The sequence below is a fragment of the Giraffa tippelskirchi genome, chromosome 10 (assembly GCF_054371585.1).
Source record: "Giraffa tippelskirchi isolate mGirTip1 chromosome 10, T2T-mGirTip1v1.2.pri, whole genome shotgun sequence".
NCBI classification, from domain to species: domain Eukaryota; kingdom Metazoa; phylum Chordata; class Mammalia; order Artiodactyla; family Giraffidae; genus Giraffa; species Giraffa tippelskirchi.
In genome coordinates this window covers 106,351,811-106,374,514 of record NC_137284.1, presented here as the reverse complement: position 1 = coordinate 106,374,514, position 22,704 = coordinate 106,351,811, and the positions used below count along the sequence as shown (strand labels likewise).

At 35.1% G+C, this 22,704-nt stretch overlaps 1 protein-coding gene across 50 annotated transcripts in view; it reads left to right on the top strand.

The window, feature by feature from the left end:
* Positions 1 to 22,704, top strand: part of ANLN (anillin, actin binding protein) — a 159,195-nt gene that overhangs the window by 125,891 nt on the left and 10,600 nt on the right. For 4 of the 50 annotated variants that reach the window (XM_081534169.1, XM_081534170.1, XM_081534190.1 and 1 more), the window contains 15 exons: positions 2,353 to 2,476; positions 4,813 to 4,923; positions 5,631 to 5,854; positions 6,544 to 6,689; positions 6,962 to 7,109; positions 8,035 to 8,170; positions 8,777 to 8,959; positions 9,935 to 10,061; positions 10,686 to 10,734; positions 10,826 to 10,882; positions 11,704 to 11,742; positions 12,147 to 12,168; positions 13,095 to 13,198; positions 13,943 to 13,996; positions 21,435 to 21,521. In XM_081534169.1, the coding sequence (XP_081390295.1) occupies positions 2,353 to 2,476; positions 4,813 to 4,923; positions 5,631 to 5,854; positions 6,544 to 6,689; positions 6,962 to 7,109; positions 8,035 to 8,170; positions 8,777 to 8,959; positions 9,935 to 10,061; positions 10,686 to 10,734; positions 10,826 to 10,882; positions 11,704 to 11,742; positions 12,147 to 12,168; positions 13,095 to 13,198; positions 13,943 to 13,996; positions 21,435 to 21,521 (1,611 nt within the window). Of the gene's footprint in view, positions 1 to 2,352; positions 2,477 to 4,812; positions 4,924 to 5,630; positions 5,867 to 6,543; positions 6,690 to 6,961; positions 7,110 to 8,034; positions 8,171 to 8,776; positions 8,960 to 9,934; positions 10,062 to 10,685; positions 10,735 to 10,825; positions 10,903 to 11,703; positions 11,762 to 12,146; positions 12,169 to 13,051; positions 13,199 to 13,942; positions 13,997 to 21,434; positions 21,522 to 22,704 lie in introns of all 50 variants that reach the window. The other 46 variants (XM_081534171.1, XM_081534172.1, XM_081534191.1 and 43 more) reach the window with 26 other exon arrangements.

Below are 22,704 nucleotides of genomic sequence, written 5' to 3'. Positions count from 1 at the left end.
AGTGAATATTCAGGACTGATTTCCTTTAGGAGGAAGAAATGAATGGGCTAATTCTTCCCACTAGCATCTGTTGTTCGGTTGTCCATTGAGTCGGTGATGTCATCTAATCATCTCATCCTCTGTTGCCCCCTTCTCCTGTGCTCAGTCTTTCCCAGCATCAGGGTCTTTTCCAATGAATCGGCTCTTTGCATCAGGTGGCCTTAGTATTTGAGCTTCGGCATCAGTCCTTCTAAAGAATATTCAGAGCTGATTTCCTTTAGGATTGACTGGTTTGATCTCCTTTCTCTCCAAGGGAGTCTGGAGAGTCTTCTACAGCACCACAGTTCAAAAGCATCGGTTCTTCGGCGCTCAGCCTTCTTTATCATCCAGTTCTCACATCTGTACGTGGCTACTGGAAAAACCATAGCTTTGACTATATGGACCTTTGTCAGCAAAGAGATGTCTCTGCTTTTTAATATGCTGTCTAGATTTGTCATAGTTTTTCTTCAAGGAGCAAGCTGGGAAAACCATAGCTTTGACTAGATGGACCTTTGTTGGCTAAGTAATATCTCTGCTTTTTAATATGCTGTCTAGGTTTGTCATAGTTTTTCTTCCAAGGAGCAAACATCTTTTAATTTCATGGCTGCAGTCACCGTCCACAGTGATTTTAGAGCCCACGGAAATAAAATCTGCCACTATTTCCATTTTTTTCTGCATTTATTTGCCATGAACTGATAGGACCAGATGCCATGATCATAACAGAAGCAACTCTTTTAATCTTCTATTCCCCTCCCTTTCTTTGCCTCCTTTTCATCCAGACTCTTCCAAAGGAGTGTCTCTACTTATATCTTCCAGTTTTTCTCTTCCTTCTCTCTTGATCTCTCCACTCATGCTCTCACCACTACCTTTTTTTTTTTTTTATAAATTTATTTATTTTAGTTGGGTGCTAATTACTTTACAATATTGTAATAGTTTTTGCCATACATTGACATGAATCAGCCATGGGTTTACATGTGTTCCCCTTCCTGGACCCCCCACCCACCTCCCTCCCCATCCCATCCCTCTGGGTCATCCCATTGCCCCGGCCCTGAGCCCTTGTCTCATGCATCAAACATGGAATGGTGTTCTGTTTCACATATGATAATATACATGTTTCAATGCTATTCTCCCAGAACGTCCCACCCTCACCTTCTCCCTCAGAGTCCATAAAATTGTTCTATGCATCTGTGTCTCTTATTCTGTCTTGCATATAGGGTTATCGTTACCATCTTTCAAATTCCATATATATGCATTAGTATACTGTATTGTTGTTTTTCTTTCTGGCTTACTTCACTCTGTATAATGGGCTCCAGTTTCATCCATCTCAGTACTACCATCTCACCACTACCTTTATCAAATTCACCAATGATGTTCAGTAATCACTTTTCTAGTGTTTAACTTGACCTGTTAGCAGCAGTTGACTTTGTGAATCACTCCCTTTTGTCTGAAGCACCTTCTTCACTTGGTTTCCAGTATGTTACAGTCTCATGGTTTTCCTTCTCTTTCTCTAGAAAATATAGAGCAACAGTTCTTTCAAGTTTTTGTGTTAAATGATTCCTGATAAACCTGTGGAATCCTTCCCTAGACAGTTGTACATATGCATGTAAAGAAAATTCTGAACACAGTATTGAGAGAGTTCAAGAGTCTTCCCACTTCAGAATTCCATCTGTGGTACCCATAGAAAAAGCAGCCTAAGTGATGGGAGGAAAAAGCAGTTGAGTGTGATGTAACTAAAGTCAAGGGAAGAAGGAGCCTTTCAGAAGGAAGGAGTGGTCAGAATTGTCACGTGTTTGTTGTAAATGTGGACTGAACCGAGATCACAGTAAGGAGCTTGTTGTGACTTGGCAGAACCTTTTGGTGAAGTGGTGAGGGTAGGATGCAGGTAGTGGATGAAGAGTAGAGTCCATTAGTGGAGGCAGTCCCAGAAGTTTGGCTCTAACGGGGAGGGAACAAGGATATGGTGGCTGGAAAGGGATGTGGAAGTGGCGTATAGTTTTAGCTTGTATTTGTTTTGTTCTTTTTGAGGAGACTTAATTATTTTTTCCTCTTATTTGCCTTTCACTTGAATTGGTTTATCTAAAGCTGAACTCGGATGTGAATTTTCATACTCTCTTGCCTAGTGGTCTCTAAAAAAGATTTTATGTACCATGAATTATCAGGAGTATGAACTAGTGTTCTAAACATGGCTGGACCCTTTCAACATTCATTTTCTGTTTTGTTCTGAGGAAGTTTATTTCTAACAATGCCTCTTATTTGTTTCATTTAATAACATGTAAAAAGACAAGATTTATAGTTTTGAGAAATAAAATTTACATCTTCATTTGCTTTTTGCAGGAAATTCACTGTCAGACCACTCCCCTCAAAAAACAAGTTGATCCAAGTACCCCATCACTTAAAGTAGCAGAAAAGGTGTCAGAAAATCAGATACCAGCAAACCCTTCTAGTAGAGAACCTTCAGGTAAGCATTTTCTATTTCTATTTCACTTAAAATGTTGATTTTAGTCTACCATAATTTTGGAAACAGCAGAAATGCTGTTCTAGTGTGAAAAGACAAATTAATTTTTTCGTTTCTAGCCATGCTATATGCTTCTTCCTTAGTTCTCTTTCCAGAGTGAGAACTCATACTCTTAATGAGAGTATAAATTTACTATAACTGTTTTTTGGAGAAAAACTCAGTAATATCTATTGAATTGTAAAGTGTGTGTACTCCTTAATTCAGCTTCTTTGCAAGTGTTTCTGTAAGTTGAATTCTTAGAACTAGTGTGCAATGGATGTATGTACAAATTTATTAATCATTGCATCATTTGTAATAATGGTAAGATTTAAATAACTTAAATGCCCATCAGTAGAAGACTGTAAATAAATTGTGCTAAATCCATGTAATTGAGTATTATGTAGCTGTTTAAAAAAAGTAAGGTAGCTTTGTATGTAGTGACATTTAATATATCATAGACAATTAATTTTTTTTGAAATTGTGGTGAAAAACATATTACTGAAATTCACCATCTTAACAGTTTTTAAGTGTGCAGTTCAGTAGCATTAAGTATATTCACATTGTTGAGGAACTTTCATCAGGCAAAACTAAAACTATATCCATTAAACAACAACTTCCCTTTCCCCCTCTTCAGCCCTTGGTCACTAGCATTCTACTTTCTGTTTCTGTCAATTTGACTACCTTAGAGAACTCATATAAATGCAGTCATATGGTATCTGTGTTTTTGTGACTGGCATATTTAATTTAACATAATGTCCCAGGGTTCGTCCATGCTGACATTTCACATGTCAAGTGTGTGACATAATTACTTTCCTTTTTAAGGCTGAATAATATTTTCTTGTGTATATATACCATATTTTGTTTATCTATTATCCATTGATGGACATGTGGGTTGTTTCCACTTCTTAGCTATTGTGGGTAGTGGTGTTATGAACATGCGTGTGCAAATATCTCTTTAAGACCCTGCTTTCAATTCTTTTGGCTATATACCCAAAAGTGGAATTGCTTGATCATATAGTAGTTCTATTTTTAATATTTTTGAGGAACTATTATACTGGTTTCCATATTGGTTACATCATTACATGCTGGTCACACAGTGTCGTCAGCCTTGCATGAGGGTTCCAATTTCTCCTCACTCTCGTAAACACTTGATATTTTTTTGTGTTCTTGATAGTAGCCATCCTAATAGATATGAGTTGTTAGCTCATTGTGATTTTGATTTACATTTCTCCTATGACTGGTGATGTTGAGCATCTTTTCACATGCTTGATGGCCATTCGTATATCATCTTTGGAGAAATGTCTGTTCATATGCTTTGCCCTTTTTTTTAATCAGGTTAGTTTTTTTGTTATTGAGTTGGAGGAGTTCTTTTTATATTCTTAATACTAATTTCTTAGTTAGTATATATGATTTGCAGATATTTTCTTGCATTCATTAGGTTGGTTTTTCACTCTGTTGACTGTGTTCTTTGATATACAAACATTTTTTTAATTGATGCGTAGTTGATTTACAATATTATCTTAGTTTCAGGTGTACAATGATTAAACATTTTTATAGATTATACTCCATTTAAGTTATTATAAAATATTGTTCCATATGTTGGACAATATATCCTTGTAACTTGTTTTTTTTAACATAGTTTTTTGTACCTCTTTATCCCTACCCCTACTGTGCCCTGCTTGCCACAAAAGTTTTTCAGTTTGGTAGAGTCCCATTTGTCTATTTTTGCTTTTGTTGTCTGTGCTTTTTGTGTTATACACAGGAAATCACCAAATCCAGTGTCATAAAGCTTTCTGTCAGTTTTCTTCTGGGAGTTTTGTAGTTTTGAGTCTTATTAGGTCTTTAATCTGTTTTGAGTTGACCCTGTTTTGAGTATATGGCATCAGATAAAACTCTAACTTAATTCCTTGCATGTAGATATCCAGTTTTTCTAACATTTGTCCTTTCTCCATTGAATTATTGTGGCAGCTTTGACCATATATTTGAAGTTTTATTTTTGGGCTCGCTATACTTTTCCATTTGTCTATATGTCTATCTTTATGTTGGTACCATACTGTATTGATTGTTATAGCTTGATAATATATTTTAAAATGAGGAACTGTCAGTCTTTTAACTTTGTTCTCTTTCAGAATTGTTTTAGATATTCAGAGATTCTTGAAGTTCCATATGAATTTTAGGACAGACTTTCTATTTCTCCAAAAAGCGCTGTTGGGATTTTGATAGGAATTGCATTAGGCATCCTTTACTGAACAATTCTAAGTTTTTATATATATTCAAATTGTTTTTCCTATTTTTTTTAGATTTTACTGAACATGAAATGACGAAGTCTAGACCTTTGAAAATAACACTGTTTTTAGAAGAGGACAAATCCTTAAAAGTGACATCAGACCCAAAGGTTGAACAGCAGACTGGTTGGTTTTCATTTCTTGTTTCTTTTTAACTCTGGATGTGCCAAGAGAATTAGTATTCTCATATTCAAATATGTAGAATTCTATATTTCAAAATTTCTTGTGATTTTATAATACCCTTTTTTTAAAAAAAAAAAAGGAAATATTTTTGCTTTTGCAAAATATGGTACTGTTAACAGTTATCTTTAGGTCCCATGCCCTGTGAAACTGTGATTAAGGCTGTCGTCACTTACTTTCACAGGGAGAGGAAACGTGTCACCCTTCCACACTCTGCATGCAGAGTTGGAAGGAATCACTGCCCTGGGAGTTTATTTGTGAACCCTGCCCTTATTTGTGATTTATTATTGTCCTGTTATTGACTACAGTGTGAAAAGACAGTTCTCAGCAAGAGAAAGAGAATTATTTGAAAGTATTTTTTGTCAGTCTGAAGCTTTTGGCTATTATCTTGCAGTTTGAGTCCTTAATATTCTTAAACCTAAAGCACTGAATCAGCTTTTGATCATTCCTACCTTCATTACTTAGTAAATGTTATTGGAACATTATAGCAGTGTTCTATTTCTTTTTGTTTTGTTTGTATAGGAGGTACATTTTCTTAGGGCTTTTTTTCCCCTTATTTACTGAGTGAGCATGTGAATATTAAGTCTTCTCTGTTATCCCTTTAATTCTTAAAGGTCTGAATCACAGTATTCACCTATTGAAATATTTTTCAGAAGTGGTACGTGAAGTTGAGATGAGCGTGGATGATGATGATATCAATAGTTCAAAAGTAATTAATGACATCTTCAGTGATGTCCTAGAAGAAGGTGAACTAGATGTAGAAAAGAACCAAGAGGAGATGGATCAAGCAGATGTAGAAAGCAGCGAAGAGCAGGAAGATGCACTGAATATTTCCTCAATGTCTTTGCTTGCTCCATTAGCACAGACAGTTGATGTGGTAAGTCCAGAGGTAAGACAGGACTAAATGTAAATAGGCCCAGGACATAAAGAAACTAAGTAGAATTAGAATCTCTTTTTATTTTAGTTGGTACCTGGGGATTTGGCACGCAATAGCCAGGGATATTTGCAAACTTGATGTTAATTCTCTTAGAAGAGAGCTTAAAACTCTTCATTGGTTTCCTGTTGGCATCAGATGAAATCCAAACTGTAACATGGCTTAAAAAGCCAGATACTTGGGCTCACATCCTGGCTTTGCCATGTACTGGTGTTTACCGGTCAGGTTACTTAACCTTTTTGCTGCAATTAAATGTTAAATTAGGTTAAAAACAGTACCTCAATCATGGAGTTGAGGTGCATATTAAATCGAATTAGAACATCAGTATTTAGCACAAGACAGATAATTAACATTTATTAGCTACCACTCTGAGCTGAATAACTACAACTTTTTTGGAAACTGATTCAATTAGAAATATTTTTTAAAAAAGAGTTACAAGTGTAGGCTTCAGCTGTCTTTGAATTTTTATTCGTATACTTTTTAGGAACATAGTTTGTCTTGTTTTTATGATGACTCAGTCAACTTTTTGGATATTTATTTTCTAGTAATAGAGAAAGCATTCAGTTCCTCAGATTTCTCATTTAGAATCAATGTCATCCATAAAATCTAATATCTGATGTGTCTTCCTGCAGAATTTAGTTTCTTCACCTAGATGGGAAGTGAAGGACACCAGCATCAGTGATGAAAGTCCAAAGCCAGGAAGATTCCAGAGAACCCGTGTCCCTCGAGCTGAGTCTGGTGATAGCATTGGTTCTGAAGATCATGATCTTCCTTATAGGTGAGAATATCTTGAAAGCCATTCGGTCACTAAGGGTCATGGTTTAGGTTAAAATAAGAAGTTTTGTTATTTATAATTATAATGTTATTAATGTTAATCTTCATAAAACTTTGAAATAGCTTTGGTCACATTCTTTCACCCAGTGGCATTTTCCATTCTAGTGAAGTGTTCTGCTGATACTTTGCAATATCAGACTCTGCTGATATGTTCAATAAAGCATACTGCTTAGTGTGTTGCTGGATTTTTAATAGAGTATAACTTATTTCCTGAAGCATTGATGCATATAGATCTCAAAGAATCAAAGAAACGGACCGTCCTTCGATAAAGCAAGTGATTGTTCGAAAGGAAGATGTTACTTCAAAATTGGAAGAAAAAAAGAATGGTTTTCCTTGTCAGGTTAACATCAAACAGAAGATGCAGGTATGTACTTCACTGGAAAGGGGATTTGGAGTGTTAACACCTTGAGACTGGGAGCTTCTTGAGGACAAGGACCCAGTCTTATTCATCTCTGTATCCAGAGTGACTAGGATAGTGTCTGACTTGCAGGGCCTCAGGAACTGAGTCCTGAACTCAGTTTGAGAAAAGTCCTCTTTACTGGAAAAGTTGGAAGCTTGTTTGATATTACTGAAATATTTACTTTTAAGAATGTTTGTCATATGCAAATGAACTTATCTATGAAGAAGAAACTGACTCAAAGATATAGAGAACAGACTTGTGGTTGCCAAGGGGCAGGGGCATGGGGGAGGAATGGATTTGGAATTTGATTAGCAGATGCAAACTATTATACATGCAAACTATTATACATAGAATCAATAAACAGCAAAGTCCTACTGTAGGGCACGTAGGGCACGTATGCTTGCTCAGTAGCTTCAGTGTGTCCACCTCTTTGTGACACCATGGGCCACAGTCCATCAGACTGCTCTGTCCCTGGGATTCTCCAGGCAAGAATACTGGAGTGGGTTGCCATTTCCTCCTCCAGGGGAACTTCCTGACACAGGGATCGAACCCGCATCTCTTATGTCTCCTGCATTGGCAGGCTGGTTCTTTACCACTGGCATCACCTGGGAAGCCCTGAGTGGTCTAGCATAGAGAACTATATTCAATATGATACACTGTATAGCACAGGGAACTATAGTCAATATCCTATGATAAAACATAATGAAAAAGATATGTTAAATGTTTTTGGTGCATAGTCCAGAAACTTGAACAGTGAAACTAACATTTTGACTTTCCTCTCTGGAGATTTTAGAAATTACCTAATTGGATAAATTATAAATAAAGCTTAAATAAAGTAAAAATCGTTATTCAATGTGAATTTTTTTTCTCCTCTCATTGGTTTCACTAGGAACTCAATAATGAAATAAATTTGCAGCAGACAGTGATCTATCAGGCTAGCCAGGCTCTTAACTGTTGTGTTGATGAAGAACATGGAAAAGGATCACTGGAAGAAGCTGAGGCAGAAAGACTTCTTCTAATAGCAAGTATGTGTGGAACACCCAAAGCAATTCCAACACAGTTTCACACTAGGAAAGCTTATTTTGTCTAGTATGTTCAGAAATTTCTGATTCTAGAGAAAGGGCTTTTTTTGATAGTCTGTTTCAGCCAATCTGCTTTTAATTTTTTTTTTTTTTTAACGAGGTTTGTGAAAACTTTGCATGTAAAATAAGTTTACATGAAAGGGTGAAAGAATCTAGAGTGCCTCTGAAGAAATGTTGTAGAGTGTGCTGATAATGAACATGTATGAATATATTTATACACACACTATCTCTGTATGGGTAGCTAAAAACAAGTCTATGAATTTTGTTGTGTGTGTATGTGTGATGAAGGATGACATGGCATGTTAGGGTGGAGAAATTAACTGTACAAGAAAACTGACCAAAAGTTGGAGTTTTGAGTATTTTGTGAACAGATGGGTGATCAAGGTTTTACCTAACTACCTATCACCTGTTTATATGAAGGAAGAGTTACTGATTTTGTCTTTGGTGTTGTGTACAGTTGCCACATGAGTGCATTTTCTTGCATTGGTTTCATTTAGAAACAATTGCAGTTTTAATATTTGAAATATTAACTTGCATATTTCTACACAGCTGAGAAGAGAACACTTTTGATTGATGAGTTGAATAAACTGAAGAATGAAGGGCCTCAGAGGAAGAATAAGGCTGGTCCCATATCCCAAGGTGAATTTGTCCCTTCCAGAGGATCAATTACTTTGTCAGAAATCCGCTTGCCTCTAAAAGCAGATTTTGTCTGCAGTACAGCTCAGAAACCAGGTATGGTGATCTTTATTTTGTCACTTCTAGATCATATGTTAAATTATGAATGTCACCTGGGTTGGAATTGTGCAAATGGGAACAAGTAGAGCATCTGGAAAGAAGCAAGGCTTGTATATCTCAGGCCTTGAGTTCCTTTTATTTAAATATGTATCTAAAAATAACCAAGGAAAAATTTCATATATGGTCTTACTGATCTACACAATAACACAAATGGCTCTAACTGAAAGTAGGGCTTTTGTTAAACATAATACTGAACATAAATTACCAAGGTGAGTTATTCCAACACAACAGACCATTTCACTTTTCATTAATTTTTTCGTGGAAAATTTTTTCGTATTGGACATCTAAAATAACTCATTTTACTTTATTCTATTTAAAATTCACTCCATTATGGAAATCTCTTTTTTGAATCCTGAATTACTGGTTGTGGGAGTTAAGAGCACGACAGTATAGATACTTCTATTGAAATTTTATTTCGTTTAACCCTCTAGATTGAGTAAACTTTTTTAAGCTATGTATTCTACTTAGAATGATATTTAAACAAGGTGGATAAAGGGGGTTATGGCACCAGTATATGAAAAATAGGACAAGGTGGTAACTTTCATAGAAATATAGTGTTTTAATTTCAGTTTTGAAATAACAAGCGAGAATATACCCTTTTGAGATATATACTAATAGCTGAAGAATTTCAGGTCAATAGGTAAAATTTAAAGTCAGCAGAAATTGAGGAATGTGTAGTGAAGTTTTTTCAGTTCACATAATAGGAAGATATCTTGATGATGCTATTCCAGGTATATGTCTGTCCGCTTATGTCTTGTCTTTTTGTGTCTGAAAAGTTGACTTTAGAAAATTTTAAATAAATTTTATATAAATCAGTTGCAGTATTACTTTATTCATTTGATCTTCCAGAATGCTGATTAGCTAAATCTGATTCTGCTTGTGCTTATTAGGTAATGTAATTATTTCTTGCAGATGCAACAAATTACTATTTCTTAATTATACTAAAAGCAGGAGCTGAAAATATGGTAGCCACACCATTAGCAAGTACCTCAAATTCTCTTAACGGTGATGCTCTAACATTCACTACTACATTTACTCTGTAAGTAAATTAGGCTTTTGGTGGTTGAAACATGTTTTTCTTTTAATAGAATTAGTATAGTCTAAGCATACAGGTAGAATTCATAATCTTTGAAATGTAATATGTATGTTATTTTTACATGGACAAATATCTCATTTTTCAATTTGTTGGTTTAACTCTTATGTTTCCGATCTTCCATTGAGTAGCATGTTTCTTCCATGTGTCTACAGGTATTTGATATTTTGAAGTGTTTTAACATATATATTTACTATACACACACACACAAAATCTGGACCACGATTTTTTAATATATGCTTTAAATCTATGAATGTACTTAACATTCAGTCTCTGTGTAAGACATTTGTATTTAGTGTTACAGATTTATTTTGAAAGTAGAGTCAAAATCTAGTTTAGAAAAAAAGTTATTTTTATTGTTTAAGATCTTGAGTTGTAAAAACTGAAGAAAATGTTTGACTTGTATTATAGGAGAAAAAATTGACTGTTCTTACCAATTTTTATATTCTTTAATAATTTATAACTATTGTCTTTAGTTTTAAAATATAGTGAATTCCTTTACTCTCAGTCTTGTAACAGTATTTATGGTATCGTTTTTAATGGCATAATTTGATATTTTTATTTTTCCAGGCAAGATGTGTCCAATGACTTTGAAATAAATATTGAAGTTTACAGCTTGGTAAGCAGTTACAGCTTTCTAAAATACTGATGGTGTGTTTTTCTTAAAGGAATCAGATTTTAAGTTAAATTCTGCTTTAATTTGTATGTAGGTACAAAGGAAAGATCCCTCAGGCCCTGATAAGAAGAAAAAAGCATACAAGTCAAAGGTGAGAATGAAAGAAACCCAGTAAAAATATAATCAGAAGTATGAGACATAATGTCAGCTTAAAATTATGTATATTTTTTAAGAATTATCAGGCTCTTGGGTCATTTTTATGCCTCAGATTTCTAGTTACTGCATTTATTAAAAATGAATACTGAGAGTAAACTTATAGTGAGTGACCATAACCCTAATTATAAACTACTGATACACTTAGGCTAGAAATTCTATTTTCTCTATATCTACTTGACAACTAACTTTATAATATGCTGTGCCTAGTCTCTCAGTTGTGTCTGACTCTTTGCGACCTCATGGACTGCAGCCTGCCAGGCTCCTCTGTCCATGGAATTCTCCAGGCAAGAATACTAGAATGGGTTGCTATGTGCTCCTCCAGGGGATCTTCCCAACCTTGGGATCGAACCCAGGTCTCCCACATTGCAGGCAAATTCTTTACTGACTGAGCCACCAGAGAATCTCTTTAAACTTTTCTCAAGCTTTTCCTCTGAACTTTTGTCTTACAAACTCCTCTAAGCAATACTTAAGAATGATGTGATTGCTTTAGGCATGTGGAATAGAAACAGCTTAGTTTCTGTCCTTCCTAGCCTTTGCTCTTTTGTTCTTTTTCTAAATTATCATTTAAAAGAATTTTATTTAGCTTTAATGAAAAGGGAATAACAGTACGGGGAAAAACCTTAATAAAGGACTCAGGCAAAATGTATTGATATTTAAGAATTATTTTCTGTGTGGGAGAATCTCAAATTTAGTTAGTTTTAAGTTCTGAATTGTAATGTTTAATAGGAAATATATACTAAGTTATCTTTTTTCTAGGCTATTACTCCTAAGCGACTTCTCACATCGGTAACCACCGTAAGTAGATTTTCAAAAAGTTGAACTTCCTTGAAAAATCTTCACCTTCCACATATACTGCCCTCAATTTGGGAGACTTGGGTTCAATTCCTGGATCAGGAAGATCCCCTGGAGAAGGGAAAGGCTACCCACCCCAGTATTCTTGCCTTGAGATTCCATAGATAAGACGAGTCTGGTGAGCTATAGTCCATGGGGTCACAAAGAGTCGGACATAACTGAGTAACTAAAACTAACCATTTCTACACCCTTAGCGCTTTGGAAATCCTTAAAATATTCTAAAAGGAAAAAATAATGTTTTCTGAAATGTAGTCCTTGCAGTGTTAAAGAGTTTTGTACTTAAACTATTTAAATCTTTGTATCATATGAAGGAAATAACATGTTCTTCTTCACGCCTTTTTTTTTAGAAAAGCACCCTTCATTCTTCAGGTGAGTGGATCTTGAACTATTTGAAACACTAGAATAAGTAAAGAGAACTAAGTAATTGACTACTTATTCGTGTAACTCTCTTGATTTATGAGTATCTACTTTAGTCTCCTTTGAATAATATTTTCTGTATGGTTTTTAGTAACCTATAAGATTACTAGCCAGAATAGCCTGCTGTCAGAAGCCACCACAGGCCACCAAACTACACATTATTCAGACTCTAGGAGGCACTACATATAGGATACCTAGTCACTTTACAACCGCAGCAAGTAGCATTACTCTTCACCATAGCTTCTCTTCTGTAGATTTTTGTGCTGTTCACACTGTAGAGTTTAACTCTTTTTAACTGTACTGATCATGACAATTGTATCGTGTCAGAAAAACATCTTTCTAGTTCACTGAGAACTGGGGTGCCAGTAAGCCAGGAAAGACTTTTCCAGAGTAGTGTTAGGCCAAAATTTTCCAAAGAGGGTTAGGGCCAAGCTGGTTTCCCTCCTCTTTGGACTTTTGATCTCTGCTTCTTGGCACAAGAGAATAGCTGAGAAGAACCACGCAGATAAAGTCCTGCTCCTCATTATGTCATCCTAGGCTATAACAGTCAAGTCCTTTCATGTCTCTTATAGGAAAGTTGCTTTTTACGTACACATTTTTAGGTTCTGTATCTTTAAAAACATCTGCCTCAGATGTTAAGGAGTGCTTGTACCTCATTTAAGTTAAATATACATACTTAGCAGTTTACTTTCATTAGGAAACATGTTGATGTTTTAGTCCCCCTGCCCTGCCCCCATATTAGAAATAAAGGAAAATGAAGCAGTTTTGTTTTTTTTTTTCTGTGGCTGTTTAATTTCATTCTATTAGGGTGAGGTGAGGAATTGTTATTTTACAGGTACCAAAGTCACTGAACTAAACTTCGTTTCATTTTTCTTTAGTTATGGCCAGTCTTAATGCTGTGCGGACCAGCAACTTTGCCCTTGTTGGATCTTACACTCTGTCGTTATCTTCAGTAGGAAACACAAAATTTGCTCTGGACAGGGTAATCCAAATTTATTTATTTATTTACAGAAAAGTTAGGTCAATGGAAATGTCCCATTTCAAGTATTTGAAATCTTTGGCTGAATGTATATGCTCTTAGAATTGTGTATGTTAATTGGATATGGGTTTATATGCATGATATGTTTTTTGATGTTGGAAGTATTTCTCCCTTTATCTTAATAGTTAAGTCTTCAAAGCAGTATATATTGGTTTATTCTAAATGTCGATTCTGACTAAGAAAGTATTGCTTCTTGCATATAGATGTTAAGCTTACAGTTTTAAAACAGTATCTTGCTCACTTAAAACCAATATTTTGACACGACTAACATTTTTTGGATTTAGTTTTACAAAATAGGGAAAGATAGGTTAATTTCTTGGAAAAGTACTCATGAATCTAAGGGATTTCTTTCCCATACTTTACTCGCCAAGTTTAGGACTTCATAGTTTAAATCTTTGTAATATCCCTATTGGGTGCTTTTTACCACACTATGAGGACTAAACTTTTAATAGCAAACAAGACCATTTTAATTAGTAAGAGAAGTAGAGGCAAACTTTAGTCCTAGGGTTGGCTCCTGGTGTATAATACAGACTATTTAAAAATACTATAAGAAATTTCTGTGGTCAGAATATAGAGATGTTTTAAAAAAAAATCCATGTAACTTTTAATTTAGTAATTCAGCTAGATTAACAAATTGAGTGATTCTGGGTCTTTTTTTCTCTTTGTCTTTTATTTTGTTTGTTTTAGATAAATTATGATGTAAAAGAGCGAGAGCTACTGGGCTATATGTTCCAGGAAAAGGTTGCCACATTTTCTTTGCTTGAAACTAATGAGCTTAAAAATTGGTCCTTAATTTTTGGCCCTTATGTTTTTGTTTTACTAACCACTCTCATGTCTTCTTGGTTATTTTGAATAATTAAGGACATTATGTAAATTATTCTTTATTTAGACCCTTGGGCATCTTTTTCTTTACTCTCATAATTCTTTAAGGCTTTCTTTAAAAGTTTTCTAGTTTTTTTTCATGCATGTTTGGTATTTGGGCTTTTCTCCTGTATTTTTTTTCATGTTACAATTCTTTAAGATTCTGTGGTCACTTCAACATTGATTTTCTGGGTACCAAAATGCCAAATTTAATAACTATTCTAAAACTAAAATTTACTCAATATTGTTGACTTCCTACCTATTGAAAGACCTACTGGTGATGTTTTAAGTAAAAGTAGAAAACTTTTATGGTCTTAATTGGCTGATAGGTATGTTGCTATGTAGGTGATGCTGTTTATTAACTTTAAAATTAAAATTCATTTAATGCTAAAATTATACTAAATATAATCATATATTTTATAAGGGTTTTTTTTTTTTAGAATTTTTAATATCCCTGTGAAGATCAATTGCAAGCATTTTGTGGGTGTATATAGAAATGCTAATTTGCAAAATACTGGATAGTGTTTTTTATTTTATTTAAAGTTCTTCAAACAAGATTTGCAAATTAGGTAAACATAAGAACTGGAGTTCTGTGAACTGTATTCCTTACTCAGTGTTGTCACATAGCCAATTTCTATGTATGTACAGTTTCATTAATCTCTAAAATGAAAAAGATTTCAATGACATATGTTAAATATAGACTGCTCTCTAAAAATTTTTTCACTTCCATTTTAGTGTCACACAAATTAAAAATAAATTGTGATGTGTTTATTCTCTTAATGATTTTTTTTTGAAATTATATCTAAAGTATCCTACCACATGACCTGAGTGTAAAATCACTCAATTTAATTGGTTTGTGTTCAGTACTGTAAAGTCTCTTCCTGAGTCAAATACAATACAATTTAGATGTAAAATTTGTCACAAATGTGCTTTTTTGAGTGGCAGGGGGAGGAAATATTTGTTCTAATATCTTATAGTTGATGTAGGAGAATGAGATAGTTAAGTTTAGATGTTCTTTAAATTGGTGAGGAAAATGGATGACCTTCTGTACACACATAATAACCCTATTTGATTAAACTTGGGAGAGTAAACAAGTCTTCTGTGTGCTTCCAGAGACCATCAGTGCAAGGGAGCGTTTGCTTATTTTACTGTTGTCTTGACCAGTAGTGACACGTCACAGTGTTGTCTCTGAGATCCCCTCAGAATGCAGTTTCTTTTGAGGTTAGCCAGACTGTTGACTCTACAGATATAGGATAGTACTAATAATGGATTGCTTTCTTATTTGAGGTTGTAGATATCTGATGTAGAGACTAGCATTCTGGAATTTAAATTATGAATCTCAGTGAGTCACACTTTCAGATCCTGTCTTTGAAAAGAGAATCCAGAATAGTAGGTTTTACTGTACTTTTATGGATAAAGGGAGAAGGATATCCCACAATTCATCTTCTGACCTAAGGAAATCTCACAGATACATGTACCTTCCAGGAAATAGAGATGTCAGTTTAAATAGTATTGGGACAAAAAAACTGTGAAGTAAAACAACTGACTAGCATTGTAGAATTTTGAGGTTGTAGAAAGAGTGATTAGGTATTCTGGTGTGTCCGAAGCTATCCTGGTTTATACTTGTTGGCCTGGTGTGATTATTAACAGGTATAATTATTCTCAGTCAGAAGTATCTCGGTGTATAAAAAATTACAAAGTAACTCTGATTATAGAGTACATTTTACACCTGTTAATAATAATCCTTGAGGTGTTGATAATTTTAAAAGACTCTTTTTATTAAAGAGAAAACAGAATAGGATCACACATTTTCACATGTCTCCACACTTGACAGGACGTAGTAACATTGATGTCTGTGAATATTCTCAGTTCACTTCAGGACAAGCTTCTTACCAAGAATATTGTCTACTTTTCACATTTTCTTTTCATCTTCCTGAGATTCTTTTTACAGGAGCACTCTCTTGGCTAAATGGTAGAATTCTATCAATTAGCATTGAGAGGCTAAGAGCTTAATGCTGACAATATGGAAAAGAAAATGGTAAGGGAATTTATAACAAATGCAGTTAATGAGGCATATGACGTCTTGACCCTGATTAGCATTGTAGAATTACATTATAGATGCCTTTGAAGTTCAGAAAGTTGAAAGTTTATTTTATGAAATTAGTCCGTTGAAATCTATACTTTTTGGTCAAGGATTCTCCCTTTAGCTATCTTTATTAGGGAGGAGGAGTAAATTTTTATGAACTAACCTTCCAGTCAAAACTTTCAAATTTAGACTGAACTATGATTATTCCAACCAGAGTGTCATTCTTTTTCACTGGGCAGCAGGAATGACAGAGTTAATCATCCCCCTTTCTATCTTGACCCAGAAGTCAATATCACTTTAAATATGTGAATGTTAACCTTTTTATTCTAATGACACAATTTCTCCAATTGAATTTTTCTTGTATTTGTAATCTTTAATTTAAATTCAAAATTATTTTATCTTATCACATATACTTAAGCTCTTTTATTATTTAAAAGATACTTTTGGCCTGAGGTCTCTTTGCTAAATATTAATATACTGGTGAGAATGATTTATTTAAAATATTTATGTGAATATTTTCATGCAAGATAGCGTGATTTTATTTGGAAGAAAATATCAATCCCTCAAACTTACAAGCAGTAAGAGCAACAGAGTCTCAATTTAGGCAATTAGTTTTTGTTTTGTCAATTTATGCTTCATGTTTTTTAAAGCTATGGTATTGGGTACATAGATACTTAAGATTATCATGTCTTCTTGATGAATTGTTAACACTTTATCTCTCTGGTAGTCATCTTTAAGGTCTATTTTGTTTGTTATTAATAGAATCACATCAGCTTTCTTATGATTAATGTTTGTATGGTCTATCTTTTCCCATTCTTTTTTATTTTTCCTGGCCATGCCATGTGGCATGTGGGGTCTTAGTTCCCCAACCAGGGATCAAACCCACGCCCCCTGCAGTGGAAGCATGGAGCCTAACCCCTGGACCACCAGGGAATCCCCTCTTTTTCCATCCTTTATTCTTAGCTTGTCTGTGTTCATATATGTCAAATTTATGTCTCATAAGCATATTTTATGGTCATGTTTTGTTATTGTTAAACAATTTTTTGTGTTTTCATTAGAGTGTTTGATACATTTATATTTAATACAATACTGATAGGGTTGGATTTAGTCTACTACAAAGCAGGCATACTTACACTACAGGCTAAATCTGGCTCTTGGCCTTTTTTTTTTTTTTTTGACAAAAGTTACTTTTGTCACAATTAATGAACTGATATTTATATATTATTAACTAAAGTTCAGCAGCCTGTTTTTGTAACTAAAGTATTTGAAACATAATCATGCCCATTTATGTATTGTCTAGGGGTGCTTTTTTGCTCTGTCGCACCTGTTCTTTGTTCATTTGTTTTTCCTCTCTTGACTGCTTCTTAGTATTTTGATAATCATTTTTCTTTTCTGTTGGCTTTTTAGCTGTACCTCCCTGTATTGTTTTTCAGTTATTACTGAGAATTACAATATGCATCGTTAGCCTATTACTGTCACTACAGTCTACCTTGAAATACAATTACACTTTATGTACCTTGCAACTGTTAGAACTTTGCATTATATTTTACTTCTACCCTTGTTATAAACCCCAATGCACTGTTATTTTTTCAATCAGTTTTTAAAGGGAATTTAAAAGTATGTTTTAAAGAATTGTCATTTGTATTTACCAGTTGTTATGTTCTTCATTCATTTCACAGAGTCAGACTTCCATGTGGAATTATTGCCTTCTTAGGAAGAACTTTTTTTTGTTTCTTAACTTCATTATAGCATAAGTCTGCTGGAAATGAATTCTCTAACTTTTGTTTATCTAAAAATGTCTTTCTTTACATTGTCTTCATTTCTGAAGGACTGCTAGGCTGACAGATTTTTTCCTTTCACCCAGTCTTTTAAAGTTGCCATTTTATTGTTTTCTGAGTTTGTTTCTGATCAGCAGTCAGCCATCAGTCTTATCTTTTCTGCTTTTTAAAATTTTTATTATCTTTATTTTTATTTATTTCGCTCTGGTGGGTCTCCATTGCTGCTTGCAGGCTTTCTCTAGTTGTGGCAAGCAAGGGATGCTCTTCATTGCAGTGCGTAGGCTTCTCATTGCAGTGGCTTCTCTTGTTAAGGAGCATGGGCTGTAGCTGTGTGGGCTTTAGTAGTTATGGCACATGGGCTCTGTAGTTGCAGCTTGCAGGCTTAGTTGCCCTGAGGCATGTGGAATCTTCCCCAACAGGATTGAATCCCTGTCCCCTGCACTGGCAGGCAAATTCTTAATCACTGGACAACTAGGAAAGTCTTGTTTTTATTTTTTTGTCTGTGCCAGTGCAGCTTGTGGGATCTTAGTTTCCTGACCAGGGATCAAACCCGGGCTCCCAGCAGTGAAAGCACTGAGTCCTAACCACTGGTCTGCTAGGGAATTCCCCCTTTCCACTGTTAATATTTCAAATTTTTTAAATTTGTGACAGTTTGACCCTAATCTGCCTAGGTGTGGTTTTCTTTGTCATGCTGGGTCATTTCTTTATCATACTAAGTTAATGAACTTTATGGAGCTCTATCTAGTTCATGTTTTATAAATTTTGGCAAATTCTTAGCCATTATCTCATCAAATATTTCTTCTGCCCTGTTTTTTATTCTTTTTTTTTTTATTCTTTATAGGACTCCAGTTAAATTGTATGTTGGACTCTTGATTATGTTCCTACAGATCTATGGCCTGCTTTTTTTTTGTTTGTTTTTAATTGTTTTTTCCTTTGTGTTTCATTTTGGATCATTTCTATTTACCAGTCTTTGAGTTCATGTCTTTTTTTCTAACGTGCCCAGTTTCCTGTAAAGCCTATCCAATGAAAGCCTATTCAATTTCAACTTTTTTCTTATTCTAAAATTCCCATTGGGATCTTTTTTTTTTGGACATTTTTTAGAGTTTCCATTTCTCTGTCGAAATTCTCCCTTTCCTCACCCATTTTTGTCCTTCTTTTCCTCTAAATGCCATAATAGAATATAAATGTCCTTGTCCTGTAATTCTAACATCTGGATCATCTGTGGATCTGGTATTGACAGGATTTGTTTTCTTTTGATTAAAGGTCACCTTTTCCTGCTTTTTCATGCCTTGTAAAACTTCAAAAATTGTAGGCTAGATGTTATGTTATTAAAAAGCAGTAGAGTCTGAAGTAGGTGGTGATAATACCTTTTTGTCTCTTAGACAGTGTAACCAGTAGTGGAGCTGAGATGGGGTTTTGTTACTTGGGGTCAACTCTTTTTCTTTTTTTACTTAAGAAGCAGTTTATTTTCACAGTTCTGCAGACTGGAAGTCCAAAATCAAGGCTTCGAGGGGGGTGGGTTTTTTCCTAAACCCTCTCTCCTTAGTTTGTAGGTAGCCATCTTAGGTGTCTTTCACGTGGTCTTTTCTCTGTGTGTCAAAATCTTCTCTTTTTATAAGGACACAATCATATTGGATTAGAGTCCCTCCTAATGAACTAATTTAACCTTAGTGACCTCTTTAAAGGCCCTGTCTCCAAATATAGTCATACTTTGTGGTACATAGAGTGAGAACCTCAACATGTGATTTTGGTAAGGGATGGATGGAGAGGGGACACAATTCAACCATAGCATGGTTAAAGCTGTAGCATGAGTTTTAGGATTATAAATGTTGGAAACATATTTGTCTCTAAAGAATAAGAAAAAACTTTATGGGTACAGAATGATTCAACTTTAAAATAAGCAATAAAAAATTCTGTTTTAATAACTTGTTGGTTTTCTGATTTAGCTTATGTTTATTTTGGTTCAAAGCAATGTGCTTCCAATGAAAGAATCAGATTCCTTTTTACTCATTCCTCACCAAATGGTTCTGGACATGATGGCAACATGAGATTTCCATTAAAATATTCATCTTTATCCTCATCATCATCATTAGTGTTGGCATCATCATCAAGCTAACAATTACTACCTAATGACTATTTTTAAAAAAATTTTAATTAGAGGATAATTACTTTACAATATTGTGTTGGTTTGTGTTGTACAACAAACTGAATTGGTTATAAGTATACATGTATCTCCTTACTCTTGAGGTTCCCTTCTTTTCTAATGACTGTTGATGTCGAACATTTTTTCATGTATTTTTGGCAATTTGTATTTTGATTCTTTTGGATAAATTCTGAGAAGTGGGGTTGATTTATTTTATGGTAGTTCTATTTTTAATGTTTTGAGGAACCCCCATACTGAAAAGATTTTCATTTTGATGAAGTTTGTCTGTTTTTTCTTTTGTTGGTCACGCTTTTGGTATTATATTTGAGAACCACTGCCAAATCCATGATCACTGAATATTTACTCATCTGTTTTTCTTCTAAGAATTGTGTGGTTTTTGCCCTTACATTAAGTTGCTTCAGTCTTGTCCGACTCTGTGTGACCCCATAGACGGCAGCTCACCAGGCTCCACCGTCCCTAGGCTTCTCCAGGCAAGAATACTGGAGTGGGTTGCCATTTCCTTCTCCAATGCATGAAAGGGAAAAGTGAAAGTGAAGTCGCCCTTATATTTAGATCAGTGATCCATTTTGAGTTAATTTTTGTATGTGACATGAGGTAGGGATCCAACCTCACTCTTTTGCATGTGGCTGTCCAGTTTCCCCAGCACCATTTGTTGAAAATACTGCTCTTTCCTCATTGAATGGTTTTGGTACCCTTGTTGAAAATCAATCTGGTTTTATCAATGTGTGAGTTTATTTCTGGACTCTCAGTTCTATTCCTATGGTCTGTATGTCTATCCTTATGCCAGTATCACACTGTTCTGATTACTGTAGCTTTGGATTTCAAATTGGGAAGTATGATTTTAAAGATTGTCTTGGTTATTTGGGGCCTCTTGCAATTCCATATGAATTTGAGGATTAACTTTTCCATTCTGTAGTTCACTGTTCTTTATTGCTGAATAATATTATACTGTTTAAATATGCCAGTTGGTTTATCCCATCTTCTATCAAGTATATTCTGTTGATAGGGAATGGATAAACACATGTATTGTCTTCTTAAATCTGTGTTTTCTTTATCACATCAACTTGGGACTTAGGGTTCTGTTTTTAATCAGGCTCTATGTTGAATGAATTTATTCTTCAAAAGCATTTGTTGCTAAGGAACCAGTGGCTTCTTGGCCACCTACTTTATATTCCAACTTTAGAAAATACCGTGTTTTCAAGGCATAATATTCTCTATTCATGCTATTCATGATTTAAACATGTTTTATCAAGAAAAACTTTTGCGAATAATTTGCTCTCTTTCTCACAGGTGCCTTTTTTATCTCCTTTGGAAGGTCATATTTATTTAAAAATAAAGTGTCAGGTGAATTCAAGTGTGGAAGAAAGAGGTTTTCTAGTAAGTAATATCACTGGATCTATGTTTTCTTTTTTCCATCTTTTGAAGTATAGACTTGGTTTCCCATAGGAATGAAGTCTATGTGACTAAGTGATTAACTGGTTCAGTAAAGATTTGTTGCATGACCATTATATGCCTATCACTGTGCTGGTGTTGGAATGTAATGGGCCGCAAAAAATAATCCCTCCACTCAGAAACTTATAGTTTAATAGGGAGAAATACAATGCAGTACTGTAATGGGAGAAAGCATGGAAAGCATGGGTGCAAATTGGCGGGACACCATGTCTTAAGATATGTGTGGGAGGGCTTCCTGGAAGCTCTTGGAAGTAGCTTGTAAACTGACAGCTGAACAAGTCAGCTGGGGGAAGAGAGGAGGGAGATGTGCTCCAGATGGAGGAGAAGCACGTCCCATGGGCTGGAGGCCCCTTCCCTCTCTCACCCCCTCCAGAGAAAAACATCTAGATAGCAGCAGGTATTTAGATAGTGACACATTTAGAGTCAGAATGTGTGTGTGGAGGAAGGGCAGTGAGGCAAGTGACTGGGGCGGGGGAAAGTGTATTTAGGGGAAATGAGACCAAGTGTTGGAAAGCCTTTTAATGACTTTATCATGAAGTATCATGGGGTACTCTTATGGGGTTTTAAGCAGAGGACTAACATCAAATTGGGAGTTTAGGAAGGTCATTCTGACTGCTGTGTGGAAGTGGAGAGGGGAGTGAGGACCCTGAAGAAGACTAGCGAGGAGAATGAATTACTCCTTGAGAGAGGGGATGGTGGCTGACAGTCTGGGTGGAGTGAAGGACTCATCGTGGAGGGATGAAGGAGGAAGAAGGGCAGACCCTTGTGGTTTGGCTGTAGGGGTGGAGAAGCAAAATTAAGAACGTCACCCAGATCCCTGCCTTGCACAATTTGTTGGGTGACTGTACTGAGATTAGGGACCCTGGGGAAGGAGCAAGTGTTTGTGTTTGGGATGGAAAGTGTTTTTTCCCCAAATTTAATTGTGGAAAGTTGAAAACATACAGCAATGTTGATAGAATTTGAATGCCCGTATACCCAGCATCTAGGTTTTGCTATTAACATGTTTTACTGTCCTTGCTTTATCATGTACCTACTACTGAGCTATCCTTCTAGTGAGTCCTGAAAGTATCATATTTGTGGGGGAAGAATTTCAAAATATATTGTGGAC